At 47.3% G+C, this 17,296-nt stretch overlaps 1 protein-coding gene across 5 annotated transcripts in view; it reads right to left on the bottom strand.

The window, feature by feature from the left end:
* The window catches only part of TNFRSF21 (TNF receptor superfamily member 21), a 37,299-nt gene that overhangs the window by 14,796 nt on the left and 5,207 nt on the right, over window positions 1–17,296 (bottom strand). For all 5 annotated transcript variants that reach the window (XM_054630311.2, XM_077175162.1, XM_077175160.1 and 2 more), the window contains exons 2-3: window positions 15,867–16,521; window positions 13,690–14,187 (exon numbers count right to left, since the gene is read on the bottom strand). In XM_054630311.2, the coding sequence (XP_054486286.2) occupies window positions 13,690–14,187; window positions 15,867–16,521 (1,153 nt within the window). The remainder of the gene's footprint in view (window positions 1–13,689; window positions 14,188–15,866; window positions 16,522–17,296) is intronic.

The raw sequence follows: 17,296 nt of genomic DNA, 5'->3' as shown, positions 1-17,296 counted from the left end.
ACAACAGCAAAAATAGCTGCTTACAGAAGAATATCATAGCTGGAGTTTTTCCAGCTGGTCTAAAATTTAACACTTTCTAAGGCAGTTTAACCTACACCAAAACCTCCCACTGCACCTTCAGTTCACAGCTCTGATATAGCCAAATATATACATACAAAAAAAACCCTATAGAAACTATACAGACTGATATAGGCATCCTTTTTTTATACGTGTGCATGTGTATATACACACACACGTATATACGGTAGACATTTTTGTACCTATGCATTACATAGATGTTTTATGAAGATGTGTGCACATATGTGCCCTGGATACCGGATGCCCACCAAAGCTGTTCTACACGTGCCTTCCTCACCTGAGAAAATATAACAAGATATAACAAAAGGCTCGTGGGTTGAAATACAGGCAGGGAGAAACCCCTCACCAGTGACTGTCACTGGCAAACCAGACTCAGCTTGGGGAAATTAGTTTGAATTTTTGCTAATCAGAACAGAATAGAGTAACGGGAAATTAAAACTAAATCACTTCCCACCCATCTCTCCCTTTTCCCAGGTTTAACTTCACTCCTGAATTCTCTTCCTCTTCCCTCAGCAGTAAGCAGAGAATGGGATCTGTGGTCTGTCTATCACATGTTGTCTCTGCTGCTCCTTTCTCCTCATGGAGACAAATCCTCACACTTCTCCCTTGCTCCAGCATGGGTCCCTTCCACAGGTCCTGCCAGCAAACCTACTCCAGCATGGCCTCTTCTCTCCCCCTCCTTTTCCACTGACCCTGGTGTCTGCAGAGCTGTTGCTCTCACATGTTCTGACTTCTCTCTCTACTGGCTGAAGTTACCAGCTTTTTTTTGCCCCTCTTTTTAAATCTGTTGTCCCAGAGGCACTCCCACCATTCCTGATGGGCCCAGCCTTGGACAGCGGTGGGTCCATTCTAGAGCTGGCTGGCATTGACTCCCCTGGACATGGGTGAAGCTTCTGGCAGCTCCTCACAGGACCCACCTCCATAGCCCCCCACTACCAAAACCTGACCATACAAACCCAATACAATATACACACACACATCTCTAAAGTACCTATTCAGCCTGATGCATTTTTATATGCATTTGTGTATATCTGTGTATATATTATACATACTTCTGTATATCTCTATATATAACATAGGTATTTTACATATATATGTACATATGCTTATATAAAAAGAAGTATGTAAAAAACTATAAAGCTTCATGAAGATATTTTTAACCAAACCTCTTCTCACTTAAGGAAAGCTTATCAAACCTGCTATACATAGACCTTAGTTTTCACTTCCAAACTAGATAACACAGCCACGAGCTCACAGTTCTTGGAGCATCCACAGACGGTGCTAAACATGCTCTAAATCAGGAACACCAAAGTGCAAACCACATTTGGTACTTCCCCGCCCTCCTCCCACCACAACCACCACAGCTCCCTCCCAGCTGTTACCAGACATGTGCTTGTGCCATCTCACATGGAGTTGTGAGAGCTAGGGCTTCTCCTACCAGAAAAGCTTGGTCCACCAGCCCAGCATGGGGCATGCAGCCCACCCAAAAAACCCAAGCCAACCACAGGGCTTGGTTCTAACTATGGAGAAAAGGCTGTGAGCCTGCTATTGGGATTTATTGTGGGGTGACTGATGTGACTCAGCTCCTTAGATACTGGTGCACATTGCATCACAGCAAAGCAGCAGGAATTAAGCCTGGTTTCATTACTGCTTTCCATCACTCAAATGCAGGCCCAGCGGCCCTCAGTTCAAGGGACTGAGCTGTGTGCTTCCAGGCAAATCCCAAATTCCTCTCCCTCCATGACTTTGCATCCAGGCTGCCTGTGCAGAAGCACAGGCAGCCCAGACCACACTGGCAGCCAAGCCCTTGTGCCTTCTGATATCACAGACCCGGGTTGGTAAGAAGCCCAAATGACAATTCAGGTTTACAGTCAGGTCCTTTAAAGCAGGAAACCCAACTGCTTTTTGAACAAAAGCAGCAAAATGCCTGATTCATGCAGCGCTGCTTGATTTTATCTCAATCCAGGGGATAAAAAAAGTAAAAATCCATGAACACAAGGGCAGAAAAAGCTCTGCAAGGCTTGTGCACCAAGATAATAAGGGATAATCATGTGTGGTACTGCCTATTATATATCCATATATAGATATATATAGATAACTTATGCACCGAGATATATATATATAGATATATATGGAGGTATATATAGAGAGAGAGCATTTAAGTCATTATCTCACTGTATAAATCTTGCAGAGCTTCTTTGCTCTCATATTCAGCCATTATTTTTGCTTTGATATATATATATATGCACATACAGAGAGAAGGAGAGAGAGAGAACGAGAGAGAGAGATAATGCTGCCCATTTTTTAATGCACTCACACATATCAAGTGAGCAGCATCAGGTCTCCCTGCCAGTGCTGCCCTGCAGTGAGACAATGAGCTATGGCTGGGTGGGAGCTTTGCCCATACCCACTCCCATGCATGTCAAACACACAGAAGCATTAAAACATAATTTGCTGGTTTATGATCCCCATGTGGAACATCTAGTCAGCCCAGAAAAGGAAAAACCCATATACTACCTGCTCCCATGGACGTATTTCATTCTGACAAATCCCAGTGCTTACAACTGCTGTACTGGTGAGAGAAGTTTTCAGCTGCTCACAACTTGATTTTCACTGGTTTTATGTGGCAGCATGACATTTATGTCCAAATGTTCTCACTCAGGATTTATGACAAAGCGCTCATGCTTCTACTGACATTTTCAAGTTTAGTATATTTAATCTCACCGTTCAATAAATTGGGCCCATAAACATGTTTATGTCCTTTGGCTATAACGTCCCTGGGCACAAGAACACACCAGGCAGCTGAGGACTTAATGGTGCGTAATAACATTTGGAGAACAAATGTTCCATTAAAAATGAATTTGGAAATGTCTACCTTAATACTATAAGAACCTTAAACTCATTTTCTTGCAACTATTAAATGAATTTAAGGCCCGTATGTTCACTACATCCACTACAATATTGTGCAAACAAAACCCAGAGCGATATGAAGAGATGTGGACAAGAGTGCAGATTTGGCTCCAGTCAGTAAGAAAAACATTGCTCCCTCTGCTCTTAAAAAATAAGATTAAAACCATTACATGACAAGCTGCGGATGCACACCACCAAGTATTACTGCTCACACTAAAATAAAATACTCATAATAAGTTTATCATCCTACTACTTCCATATTTCCAGAAGTCCTACAAACTGGAACAAAAATCCCAGCTCCACCACATGTGCTGGATCTTCTCCTTCTCCCTGAACTATGTGGACCTTCTCCCACCATGCCCATCTGCACACCAGGGCAGGAGATGGTGCTCAAAGACCTCCAAATCACAGCAATCCCAAATAAAATGGCCAAGCTCAGCAGAGATGGTGCTTTAACCCACACGTTTTATGCTTGCCATGTGAGGCTGCTCACAGCTATGTTGGTGCTATGCTAAAGTTGCTCCAAGCTTTCCACAGCCTGAGTTGTCCTCCTTTTTTACCACAGGCCACAGGAACAGCCTAGGAGAGCTGTCACCATCCTGCTGCTAAAGGGGAGACGGCTCCACCCCTCTCCATCACCATGTCAGGAACCATCACCACTGATCACCCAGCTTTGCTCATGCCTCAGACAATGGAATTAAAGAGGAACACCCACAGCTGCATCCAGCTGAGCTGTGTTTTCCATGGTCAGCCCAGAACAGGAAAGGACAGATCTGAAGGAGCCAGGACATTCACACTTAGGTACCTGAGCAGGTGGCATTTCAATTGTCAATCTTAACACTGAAGGTCTCTAAACGCTGTGCTGGGTTACATCATGTATCCCTCTAATATTTTAAGGTGGTGATAACCACACCTTCAAGTCAGGACAAGGCTGAGATGCTGTGCACAGGCCAGTGGGAAGCCCAAGGGAGTATGTACACACATGGGAACACAGGCACAACCAGGAGGCACACCTACAGGCAGGGCAAACTGGAACAAATGGAGACAAGTGTGGAAATGGACAAATGCCACCAGAGTGGCACAAGCAAACACAAGTCCTGCCTCTCCAGAAAGGTTCTCCCTTCAGTTAATCTACGAAGATGCTGAGCTGAAGGGAGCACCTGCCTGGAGAAGCAGGGCCTTCACTTCTCTATAGCCTCCTGTCAGGTAGTTGTAGAGAGTGATAAGGTCCCTCCTGAGCCTCCTTTTCTCCAGGCTAAACACTCCCATCTCCCTCAGCTGCTCATCCTCAGACTTGTGCTCCATCCCCTTCACACCTGCTCCACTGCCCTCCTCTGGACACTGCTCACCTCTGTCTCATCTTCCCCATAAACACCATTTCAGTTTATTCAGTGACTTCCACTTGCTTGTTTTGAATCTGGTTCAAGATTTTTCCCATCCACTTCCTGCTCCTTCAGAAGTGCCCCACCTCACCGCGGAACAGTTTGATGTAGACAGAGTCTCCATCAGTTCTTCCACGTCACCAAGGTGGTCATCAAACACGCACTTGGGACTTGGCTGAGCTTTAATGCCTTGTTCTGGACAAGCCTCACTGGTCTCCCAAGCTGTGCTATTTGCAGGTTGGACATGGACCCAGTTCCTCAGCATCATTTGGCCTCAAGCAGGGCAAGGAGCCAGCCTGGCGCAGGGCTGTGACCAGCAGTGCTGGCAGGGTCACCCACAGCACCTGCAAGGCACCATTTCTCTGCTCTGCTATTATTTTTTCACAACTTCAAGCAAACTTAAGAGCAGAGGAAGAGCTGCCCCACACCCAACAGCAGATGCAGAGAAGTCAAACCACAGCCACAGAGGTGGTAAGGCTCCTTCCTCTCCCCACCCTCTCACAATGTCATTGTTTTCATTCTCAGAGCTCAAGTCAAATAACACTTTTCACAAGAGTGCTCCTCAAGAAAATGCCACCTTTAAGGGAAACCTCATGGTCAGAGCCCCTCCAAGCCAAGTGTCCTTCAACCCACTAGTAATGAAGGGACACAGTGCATAGAAAAGGATTAACACAACATCAGTTCAAGTTTTCTAAGTGCCTTATACAGCTGGGAAGGAAAGTTTAGGAGATCTCCCAGGACCTCTGGCATACACAGTCCCATGGAGTGAGCAGCTCAGCAGCCCAAGGTTCCAGGGACAGCTTCATGAAAGGCTGGATTCCAGGAAACTCCATGGTCCAGCCCTTCATCACCAGGGACAAGGTCCCACCAGTTCACCCAACGACACTTGGGGGAACTGACCTCCACCATTCCAGTGCCAATCTGAGCTGGAGCACCTGGAGCTTCTACCACCTACATACACAGAGGTATTCCAGAGAAGGGCAATATTAATCTGTGCAGCAAATGCTGTGACAAATCCTGACTGTGACAGGCAGGCTGGATGAAGCATCACAGAGAGGGAGCACAGCCCAAGGGCACATACAAGTCAGTCAGAAAAACCACAGTGATGCAGCCCAACCCTCCCCTACACCCAGATAAAAGCTCCAAATCACTGCAAAGCCAGCTTTTCTCTTGAGCTCAGCCCACCTCCCTCCTCCAAATATCCTCCTGACTCATGTGAAACACAGCCACAGCAGCCTATTTTTATGTCTGAGCACACACTGAGAGCCTGTACAAGAGAGCCAGGATGCAGCACATCCACACTGCAGCTGACAAGATACCACAGCTCAACCAAACCAGGACTTGGAAATCCCAAATGCACAACACAAATACCTTTCCAAAATGCAAAAATTCCACTAACCACTGCCATAAAGGGGAAGTTATTGGAAACTCAATTCCTCCCCCTGCCACTCAAAATATACTTCAGCTCCTAGATGAGGAAGTTTGAAGATGTGCCAGGTTCTCCACCTGGGTCAGGACAATCACCAGTATTGGCACAGGCGGGAGGATGAGGGGGTTGAGAGCACCTCTGCCAAGGACTTGGAGGTGCTGGTGTGCTGTGTCCAGCTCTGGGGTCCCCGACATAAAAAGGATGTGTAGCTGTTAAATCAGGTCCAGAGAAGGCCACAAAAATGGTTAAGTGGCAGAAGCAACTCTCGTAAGAAGACAGTTTGTTCAGTCTAGAGAAGAAAAGGCTCCAGGGTGACCTTACTGCAGCCTGCCAGTACCTAAAGGGGCCACAAGAGATCTGGAGAGGGACCTCGAACATGGGCATGTAATGACAGGACAAGGGGAAAAGAAGGAATGGCCTAAAACTGAAAGAAGGCAGGGTTAGATTGGACATAAAGAAGAAACTCTTCCCTGTGAGGGTGGTGAGGCTGTGGAACAGGCAGCTCAGAGAGGCTGTGGCTGCCCCAAACCTGGAAGCGTTCAAGGCCAGGTTGGATAGGCTCTGAGCAATGCACTCCAGGGGGTGGCATCCCTACCAACAGTAGGGGGTTAGAAACTACATGATCTCTAGTTTTTTGTCAGACAGTTGGAAAGGATACACTCATGAAGAATTGTTAGTGACAGAACAGTTTTCCCAACTACGAAGGACAGAAGTGTTGGTATCAGACCCTCCCAGGACCCAGTGATTCATATCCTAAGCAAGAGCTGTTTGGGCAACAAACCACAAAATGGTATGTTTGCAGTTTGTTGGGGTTTTTTTTAAAGACAAAACTGAAAATCTTGCAAGGCAAAAAGGGACTTCTAACAATCACTTCCCACAAGTTTTCTGGAAAATAACCAAACCAGACAGTGGAGAGAGGTCTGTGATCAGCCACATGCAGTTATGAACATGTTTATGAACTGGGAACTTGAAAATCATCATGAGACAAGACCTCTTTTCCCAATACATTATGTGGAAGTCACATCTGTAACACACCCTTGGTCCAACCCTCCTGGGACCCATCTGAACTCCTGCCCACCACCACAAGATGCTACACCAGGGACCTGCTGAGTGAACTTGCTCTTGCTTTAGTTTGCATGAGAATGGCCAGCATAAGTATTTCATGTAATTATTAAATTTTAAATGGCTTTTGCAGAGTTAATCTTCATTATAACCCTCTGGGACAGCTGGTAACCCTGAGCACACACACTGCCACAGCCAGAGCCATATAAATATCCAGACACTCACAGATGCCAATGTGAGGATTAAATTCACCTCCTGCATTTTTTTTTCTCCCAGTCTTGGAGAGCGAGGAACAAAACAAAAAAAACCCAACCTTCTTATTTGAGGAGTGATGTGTGAGAGCCTCACTGATGTGAGAAATCACAGCCCTCCCAGCACTGAAACCGGTGTCGGGATTTTGGCAAAAACACCCCAGGCTCAGAGTGGTTTTCTACAAGGACAATCCTCTCCTGCAGAGCTGCCCTGCCTCCCACACTCAGCTCTACACCTTAATGGGCAGGCACAAATCCCAATCCCTCATTAAATTAATACAAGGGCCACCCAGGAATTTTGACCACTGGATAATTTGGGGTTTTTTTTCTGAAGCAGATTTGGGAGCAAATGTTCCAGCTTCCAAGAGGAGCTCCTCACAGCCCTGTACATGCTGCAGATAGAGAGATCATGTAGCAACACACATTAAAAGTGATCAAGCACCAGTCTTTGGTGCTAATGCAATAAGGCTGAGGAACAGGAGATGATAAAACCTGCACATTATTAGGTTTCTTCCTCTCTAAGCAGAACAGCAGCCTCCCACGTTTGCACTTTCCAAGGCTCCCTTTCATCATGAAGCCCTGGTCAGCTCTTGCATACGCCCTTTGGAAATCACATAGCTTCCCAAAAGGACAAAATGATTTTTGGGCAAACCTGAGCAATGCTTTACACTGAGTGGTTTGAGAAGGACGGTGTTCTGAACTTGTCAGATGCCACCCCAACACTCCCATGGCAGAGGTTTGTGCTGCAGATGAAGAGTTGCTCTATCCCACCCAAAGCAGAGCATTGTGCTTGTGCAGGAGCAAATACAGCATGAAATGCAGCAGAACAAGCTGCAGTGAGGGAGCATCCATACTCCTTGTAGTGCCCAGCACATTCCTGCCTCTTCCAATTTAACCAACTCCCCTTGTGCCTGGGTCTCTCCCAGCGGAGGTGGACAGGCTGTCATCAGAGGAGCAGCGATCATCTGCACATCATCAAGCTGCAGATGCCAGAGGAGAGACTGCTTAGGAAAACAAAAACAAACACAACACCTTCTGCCTCTCTGTTTTGGCAGGTGGACAGACATCAATCCCTCATCTCGTGCTCTGCCTGCCAGAGCTGTATTAGGCTTTGCACACAAGCCCAGGGCTGCTCCTCTCCAGGCGCAGCCGCAGTTACCGAATTATGTCAGCAGCAATGGGCACACCTGCCCTCCTCAGATGATCTGGGCATCTCTGCCCTACCTGTGGCCTGGGCACAAAACCTCGAGGCCACCACAGTTTGAGGCCGGTGAAGCTTTAGGGCTTGAAAGAATTGTTTGTTTTCCCAGCTGTTTCCACAGCAGCTCCTGCAACCTTACCCAGACTCCCAGTGTGATCCTCTTGCCACCTGCTGGGACCTGTTCAGGAGCTGATCCAAGGAAAACTACCTCTACCAAACAAAACCTCTACACTAAGTGGCTTTCATCTCATTTACCCACACAAGCACTAAGGAGGGGTCCTAAAAGTAGCATTCAGTGTCACCCCATAGACCTGTGAGTGCCAAGTCTGCAGCAGTTTCCTTATTCAGAGTAGTAGTTAAATATGCCTGAGGAATAACATCCTCAGCTGGACTGTTTCCATGCACTTGCTTCCCTTCATTAAGTGATGGATCTCTAGAAAAGACTGACTTAAAAAGCCCACACATAACTGTAATGTGCTGTCTCTTGCAAAGAATCATGCAATTTTACTTCAATAAGCATCTTGCAACTAACCATAAATGAGCACCTGATGCCATTTGAGAACCAGCCTGCAATGACCCTGCTGTCCCCACACCCCACTGGTTATATTCAAGTGGGAATGCTTTAGAGCTGCAGCACAGCACCAGGCTCTCCAAGGTACAAGATGCGGTCCCCCCTCAACACCCTCAGGGACTTCCTTGGGAGCAGACCAAGCTCAAGCCCAGCCCTGGTCCCTCAGCAATCAGCACACAAGCCAAGGACTACTCCCTAAACATTACCAACCAAGAAGATCCTGGCCCTCAATGTGCTGAGAACTGACAAACCAAGACCCCCAAATCCCAACGCTCCCCATCTCTCCAGCATCACATCTCAACTCCCCACTTTGATTTTGAGCCATTTTAAGCACATGCTCTTCTACATGCAGTCAAGCCTCAGCTCCACCCCAGCTGCAAACAGCTTTTGCAGAACAGTTAATTTCTCTGATTATTTAACCAGAGGCTTCCTGGCTTTGCTCTCACCACCCACTGCAATAATGGGCAATTACAAGACTTGAAGAAAAATAAAAGGGAAGTGGCATCTCATGCCAGGCCAGCACTGCCAAGATCTAATCTTCAGTCTTTTAACTCCAAAAAACAAAAAATCACCAAACTCTTTTCTTGCCTCCTGGCATATCATTTCAGACAGCTGCTTCTATACACAGGTTTTACCCCAACATTTTGCAGTCTTTGTCTTTCACCCTCTGCTACTAAATGGATGAAAGCCAAAGGCAAAAGTATCAGCAATTTCTGCAAAAAGAATTTAAGCTCATCTTCATGTTTGGCATGATGGGAAAATGGCATTTGAGAGACAAGCTCCAATTCTCAGTGTTTATTGAAAGGCTCCTGCAAACCCATTTTCTCACCTCTGGGAATGTCTGAAGAAAGGAAATGGGTATTTGGTAGAAGAAAGGAAATGGGTATTTGGTAAAATAAAGGCATGAGCCTAGTGTGTAGGCTGTTCTTGATCTTCAAAAAGAAAGAAGTCATACATACAAGGTTAAACCACAGAGCTCTATCAGCCCTGTACCCACGTCACTCAGGCACCACGTGGATAATTTCTCAGGAAAACTTTGACAAACTGTCAACTGTTGGATTCCTGTCTGCAGGGCTGCAAAGTAAGAGCCAGCTGAGCCAGCAAGAGGTCCAGCTTCTCCAGCCACAGCTACACTGTTCTACCTTCTCAATCTCTCTCTGGACAGCCCCTGTTGTGAGGATGGACACAAGAAGAGATGTGGAGGTAGGCTGGCTGCTAACTCAGGCCATTAGTCACTGCAAGCTCTTCCCAGACCTCTGAATCATTTAGTCCAGTGAGAAGCACTGGCATTTGCTGCCTTGGCTGGAACATATCCATGCTCAGGACACGGGTGTAGTTCTAACACCAGCCTCCCAAGCTACTTCTATTTTTATGTTTGAGCTGTTATTTAAGGCATGTATTACAACCAGAGAGAGGACAGGGCACAGATACCAGCTCATGGGGAGATGAGGACAAGTGAACCTCCTCCTGACAACAACTGCTGATCAGGATCACCTATCTCAATTATTTAAACAATTCAGGAATTCAGTCCCTTCAGGAACTGGGGAAGAGTTTTAGTCCCTGCTTCCACGGTAAACCCCTCCTCTTTTGGTAAGGAGCCCAACCAAGGAGTGCCATGTCTTTGCTCCAGCACTGAGCAGTGCTAGTGCCACCCTGACTACACTTCACCAGCCTTGGAGAAATCAATAATAAAATCCCCCAAACAGGGAAAGCCTTGGAAGCCCACCTGGTGCCATGGGAGGCTCAGTGGGTTGCCAGTGAGGGCAGGAGCCCAGGGACAGCTGCTCTGAGGAGAAGCTCCAGTGCCTGCGTCAGACCCGTCAGACCCGGACTTTCCTTTCAAAGGTTAAAGCTGTTTACTGAAAGGATTAGGAGGGAGGAGATGGTAAACTAGGAACAAATGGGGGCAGACTGTTTGCAAGAGCTACATAAACAGGCAATAAACACATCCCAGACCCGTGCTGGTGTGCCAGCCAACCTCTGGATGGAGGTCATGCAGATGTCGGTGCACTGCCAGCAGCCAGCTCAGGGGCTTCACCCCCAGCCACAAAGCCACAAACCCTCTACACACCTTGTGCAACCACAAACCAGGCTGCCACCTGAACCTGGGGAGCAGCTGTGGTCCTCACATCTCAGGAGGCTTTGCTCTGCTAGCCTACCATGGAGGCATCCACACAGCAGCACAGGAGAGGAAAGATTTCCCCTCTGCAACAGCCTGAAGTTTGTTCCTGGCTAAACTCACCCCTGTCTGAAATGCTGCTTCAGGATGAAGCATAATTTGGGAACAAACATTGCTGGAGCAGCAGAAAGCTAAGCCATGACATGGCAGCTCTGCAGAATATCTCAGCTGTACAGCCAGTTATTAAATAAAAGGTCAATTCCTTTATGGCACTACACCTCTCCTTTCAAGTAAACAGCCTTAAGAGCCAGACATTTCAACAGGAAAGGCAGAGAGGGATTTATGCTCCACCTCAGAGGAGAAGAATTTCCATATCTGACATGGACAGAGAAGCACCACCAAGTAAGAGCTAATGAGCAAGGCCCTTCCAGCTAGTGCAACACGATTTGGTCTGCACTAAAAGCAAGGCAAAGCATTAATTGGTTTGTGCCTGTTTGCCTGCCATTATTGCACAAAGTTCATCTGAGGACATGTGGTGGCAGGAGGAAGTCACAAAGCTGGCTGTGCCAAAGGGAACCTGCGTGACTGTTGCAGGAATGACTGGGAGTAACGGCGCCATTCACCTCCAGACTGGAGAGGTTCAATCACACCACACTGGTTTATCACTTAAGTGTGGTTTTGCTGTTACACCCAGCTTATTTCCCAAGACAAAGGGGAAAACTTAGCAAGGATCTTGTGAAATTTATGCAGCTGTTAATGTGACAGAGAAGGCTGGAACAACTCACCCTGAGAAGCACAGGATGACCCGTGAATGACGCCACGATGTCCCCCAAAGGATGACAAGATCTGGGAGGTGAGGTTTTATCTAAATGGGTTAAAACAGGCCATCCCTCTCGACATGAACCTTCTCTTACCTGCATGGTTTCTTCAACTTGAATCATGATTAGTGACCCAACACACAGCAGTGCCCACAAAGGCAGCTCTAAGGTGGCTTCCAGAAGGATCAGCTGCAGCACAGGCACTTCAGCATGGTCTGAAACACCAGGATAGAATCCAGAGCTGCACCTACTCAAAGCAGCATGGTCTGAGTCCCTGCACTTGAGCATTCCTTGTCCAGTACAAACTGCCCTGCTCTGAGGTGCTTCAAGAAACAGGAAAGCATCAGAAATTCAACCAACTGGTAATTAAAGTCTTGGAGAAAAGGGCTACTGCAAGTTAGCAACAACCACTTGTTTTTGACCTGTGAATCATGGCCAAACCCATGTATTCCTGGTAGTGCCCACAAACAAGGATGTCTAATAAGGTTCTGTAACTCCATTGCAGATCACTCATCACAGTCTCACGGACCATGCTTTGGGTGCCACAGATTTTAGGGACAATGGAGTGCAGGTGTTATGGGAACAAGTTATCAGAAACAGAAAAAAGTTTAAGAAACTGCAGCCCAAGAACACAAAGGAGTTAAAAGGAAACTGATAAGCAACATAAACACAAGAGAAGGCAGAAAACCAATTCCAACAAGATCTTACTGGTTGTATAAATGAATTAATGAAGACAAACAAAGTGTAGGTCTGTTAATCAGCAGGAAGGTGAAGAAAGTACACGACAAAAGACGCCCTATTCAAAACCTTCTTTCTTTGTACTTGAGCACTCAAGGATGACTTTCATCAAGGATTGATCTCTCTTAAACCTTCCAATCCTTGTTCAATCAATTCTTTGTTTGCTGCCCCCCCCTTGTTAAATGTGCTTTTCTAAAGGTTAACTGTGAACGGATGTTTAAGGTTGAGCAACGTCAACCCAAAGCAAGTAAGGACTCGTCAGTCTGCACAAGATAAGGGAAGGAAGGTCAAAATTGCCACGGGAGCTTTGCAGAGGAAGAACTGCGCATCCCACTAGGGAGATCCTGGCTGCTTGGTGCTTACAGTCATGCCACCATTAGTTTATCATTGATTTTTAAAAATTTCAACTTGAAGATTACAACATGTCATCTTTAAAGTCTCATCAGAGAGCTGAAAGCAAATCATCCACTAAATGAACAGAAAACACTACCAAGAAGAGAGTCCAGGCAGACCTGATGACACTCGTGGAGCTGTACACATCCACGACTCAGCCTTTAAGGATAACCTTTCTGGCTCCAGTGTGGGCAGAGGGCTTGGGACACAAGCCAGCACTTGGGATTTAGGGCTAAGAACTGAAACTGAGGCAGTGCCAAGAGGTGGGGGATGACTCAGCCTTCCAGAAACAGACAGGGATGAGGGGATAAAGGACGACACGAAAGACAACCAGATCCATGCCTGAGTCATGGAGAAAATAAGGACCATATGAAACAGAAGAAAAGCAGGAAGAGAAGAAAACAGGGGGGAAAAAAGTGCCTTCATTCAAAATCATTCTACCAATGGAAGAAGGGTACAAGCTGGAGAAGCTGTGTGAGAAGAAGAAGAGAAGCTGGAGCAAGCAGGTGACACTCGCTCCATTAACCTTTCCTTCAGGAGCAGGGACACACCATGGGAACTAGAAGGAGGAGAAGCCAAGGATGAAGAAACATCTGAGGAACTACACTCTGTGAGGGCTTTGTTCTCACTACAAGACCCATCAAATGAGGAAAGCCACAGGTCACTGGCTGTGGGGTTGGCCCCTCCACAGACCTGTGTTGGAGTGGGGAGGACCCTACTCGGTCACTACTGCTCACCGTGCCCGTTGCAGTAATAGATCCACTTCTCCCTGTTCTGTGTGGGGGTGGTGGACTTTTTCATAATAGCCTTTTCCACAATGGCACTGGGATCTTGCCGAGGTCCCTTCTTCAGAGTCCGTGAGCTCTTTCTGACGCTGCAGACCACGATCACCACCAGGACCAGCAGCAGGAACAGCACGATCATCCACGGCAAGTGCTCGTTGATGTCAAAGTGCTGGTGGACATTCTGCGAGCCTCGCCGGGGGGGCCTGTACGGGACATTTGGCTTCTCGCCCCCCATCATCTCCAGGGATGGCTGCTTCTCCAGCGCTTGGCTGGTCTGCTTGTGTCGGTAGCTCTGGGCCTGGCTGGTGGTGCTGGAGCCCATGAGGGTCCCGTCGATGCTGTCCGTCTCGTTGGCTGAGGTCTCGTTGTAGTACCGTGCCCGCTGCACCATGCTGCTGGACGCGCGCGGCGCCGGAGAGGGGACAAAATCGGGAACTGAAGAGTTCAGACCTGCGGGAGAAGAGGAGAGTTGAGTGTCACGGCTCTGGAGACGCGATACAGCATCACATCGCAGGCTAAGACCTGCCTGAGCATCGGCTTGGCCAGCAGACAGAAACCCAACGCCAGGCAGCAAGAAAGAGTAGAGGTGAAGTTGAGGTTTGCCTCTGGGAACAGATGGGTACGGTTACAGAGGGAGCTTCAAGGTAAAACTGACCCTTGCTGGGTAAGGCTAAAGGCAGCTTATTACAAAAAATAAGTTCCTAAAGGCATGTTGTCAGCCTGTGTTTGTCCCACATTCAGCATTTCTCAGAAAATCAACAACTTTGAGTGAGTTGGTTCTTCTTTTTAGGTTTATGAACACTAATTTTAGCTCATTTGTGGAATTTTGTATTTGGACTAAAAATACAAAAAAAATATGACAATTTGTAGGCTTAGTGTCTCTCCACTGGGTTTGTTAAGGAAGCAAAATCTCTTTTTTACTAGCCCTGCAAGCAGCTGCAGATGAATCAACTAAAAAATAGGTCTCTGAAGCAACCAAACTTCCCCCTAAGAGCTACCTTCCATCTTTATTGAGTCTCCTTATCCACCAACACCTCTCAGGTGCTAGCCAGATGCAAAATGTGAGCAACCAAAGCCTGGCGAGAAGAGGAAGAAAGGCTGCTGTGGCAAAACCTACAGATTATTTTGGAAGGTCATCTTCTTCAGATTGTGTCTCACCCAGCTGAGACAGACATTGGGTGTACTTGTCTGTACCTGGTTTTGCCTCCAGTTTGGTTACTCAAAACACCCTAATCAGGACACAAACAGGGAAAACACTTCAACTTTTACGTAATTGTCGACAGTTGATTTCAAAGTTCAGGAAACACCCTCCTGTACACTCCCAATGATACACCAATGTCAGGACAAGCTTTGAGACCTAACAAAAGTGAAGCACTGGAAGCCACCACTGTCAACACTTCCCTGCTATTATATTTACTAATTCAGCTGTTGAGATCATCAAAAGTTGCGTTTTTTAATTAAAATGCCTCATTTAAGGCATTACAGGGAACCTGCTTTCCAGGGAGTCCAGAATACCAACTTAAGTGGATCCTACAGCACCCTTGAAACCAGCCACAGCTAAGGCATCACCATAAAGACTTCCAATTAAGTGAGAGAAAGAGGAATTCCACATAGCAATCTTATGAGATTGTAGGAAAAAAAGTTACAGGACAGCCCAGGCTCCTGCAGGGCTGTTCCAGCAATGGTTCCCATTCAACCAATACTGTGACACAGTACAGAGTGAAATGAAGCAAGGAAAGCACAGGCACAAAAGCAGTGAATCCATTAGAGGAGGAATCTCCCTGCTGCAGGGAGACTGCAGGGATTTTCTGCTGCATCCCAACCCAAGTTCACCATAACTACACAGACTTGTGCCAGCACATCACAGAGACAGGAAAAGAGGCTGGGGAAAGCCATGTCCTTCCAGGCCAAACAGCAGGACAGCCAGAAGTCCAGTCAGGACTGCAATCTCAGTGAAAATGTTATTTAACGTGGTTTAATACAAGTGAGGGCAACCCGATGCCACGAAGCAGAAGCACCACCCAGGCTTTAAACCAGGTTGTTTGTTAACAGCCTAACAGCAACCCTGACCAAGGCAGGAACAAATCCCTCAGTCAGAACCACACCTGTGTTTCACGAGTGGACATTACCTTTGGGAAGATCAGCGGTTGGTGGAACTTCATAGGGCTGCTCACCCGCTTCGGTGCTCGATGAAGTCAAAGCCGTGTTCGGAAGGGACGCCGGAGAACCACAGACGTTGTCGCTCTCCTTTGTCCCCGGCTTGATGACCACCATGTTCTTCCCAAAGCAGTCAGTGTAGGGTTTGCACTTCATCACACTAGAAGGCACATCAGAAAAGGTACCACGAGGGCACGGCTTGCACCTGACGTCTTCGGTCTCGGTTCCTTTCTTGCGGACGCCCCAGCCGACCGGGCACACCGTGTAAGGGACGCAGGTATCGTTTGTCTGAAATGTACCAGACAGGCAAGTGCACTCGCGGTCGGTCAAGGCAGTACAATGAGTTTTCTCAATCATTGGCAGTTCGCAGGGTTTCCTACAGGGGTGGCACCGCTCTATGCCGTTCTCATGCTTGGTAAAGGTCCCGTCTGGACAAGGGCTGCACTCTCTTAAGGTACTCTTCGTGCAGTGCTTAGACACATAGGTTCCTGCAGGACATTTGTCACAGGTCAGCTCTTCGTTGGTGGCACGGTCGAGGTGGCGGTACTTTCCAGGGGAGAGGCTGATGGCATTCTGCTCAGAGGTCAGCTTCGACTGACCATCAGTGGTGCCAAGGAGCATGAGCAGCTGGAAAACAAACAGGAGATATCAGCCAACAACTGCATGCAAAAACGGAGCTCTCTCTGTCAACGACCCCCTGTAGGATCACATGAGATGTCCCAGAGCTGTGGGACCATGGACAAGTTACTACAGCCACAGGAGGGACCTCAGAAAGGCTGAAGTGGAATGGAACCGGTGTAGGTGGCAGCACGCTCTCCTTACACATCCCCAACTACGATTATAATTGCTTAAACTTGACACCACACTTCTCGGTGAAACTAAGCATCATTTACACTGCAACCCTGCCAGGGTGGTAAATACTGCTAATTGTGTTTCAGCAGTACGTGCTACCTGGCCACCCCAGGAGAATTCAGACCAGCTTTGCATTTCAAAGCTGAAAGGCTGCAGCACGAGGCAGGCGCTCACTGACAAGACAAGAAACACACGCAGATGGCAGCTCTGACCTGTAAAACTTTCCTTCCCTATTTGTTAATCTGCACTTGTTCAAATAGTTACCTTTCTGAGTAACACAAACCAGGATGAAATCCAGGCTAGCAGCTGTTTCTGGGCTATTTCTCAGCTCCTCTGCCTTTCCACGACTTTTTAAGACCTGGTGCTAGTGTTGGGTTTGGCGAGACCGCAAGGAATGTTCTGCTTTGAGCTTCCAACCACATCTGAACCCACTCTAAACCAGCTGCATTAGCAACAGGAGAAAAAACCTGGTGCTATTTTTACACTCTTCAAGAAACTCTGCTGTAACTCAGCTTCTCATTGCATCAGACACAGGTAAAAGGACACCAGC

The sequence above is a fragment of the Agelaius phoeniceus genome, chromosome 3 (genome assembly GCF_051311805.1).
Source record: "Agelaius phoeniceus isolate bAgePho1 chromosome 3, bAgePho1.hap1, whole genome shotgun sequence".
NCBI lineage: Eukaryota > Metazoa > Chordata > Aves > Passeriformes > Icteridae > Agelaius > Agelaius phoeniceus.
This window is presented reverse-complemented; position numbering and strand designations above follow the sequence as displayed.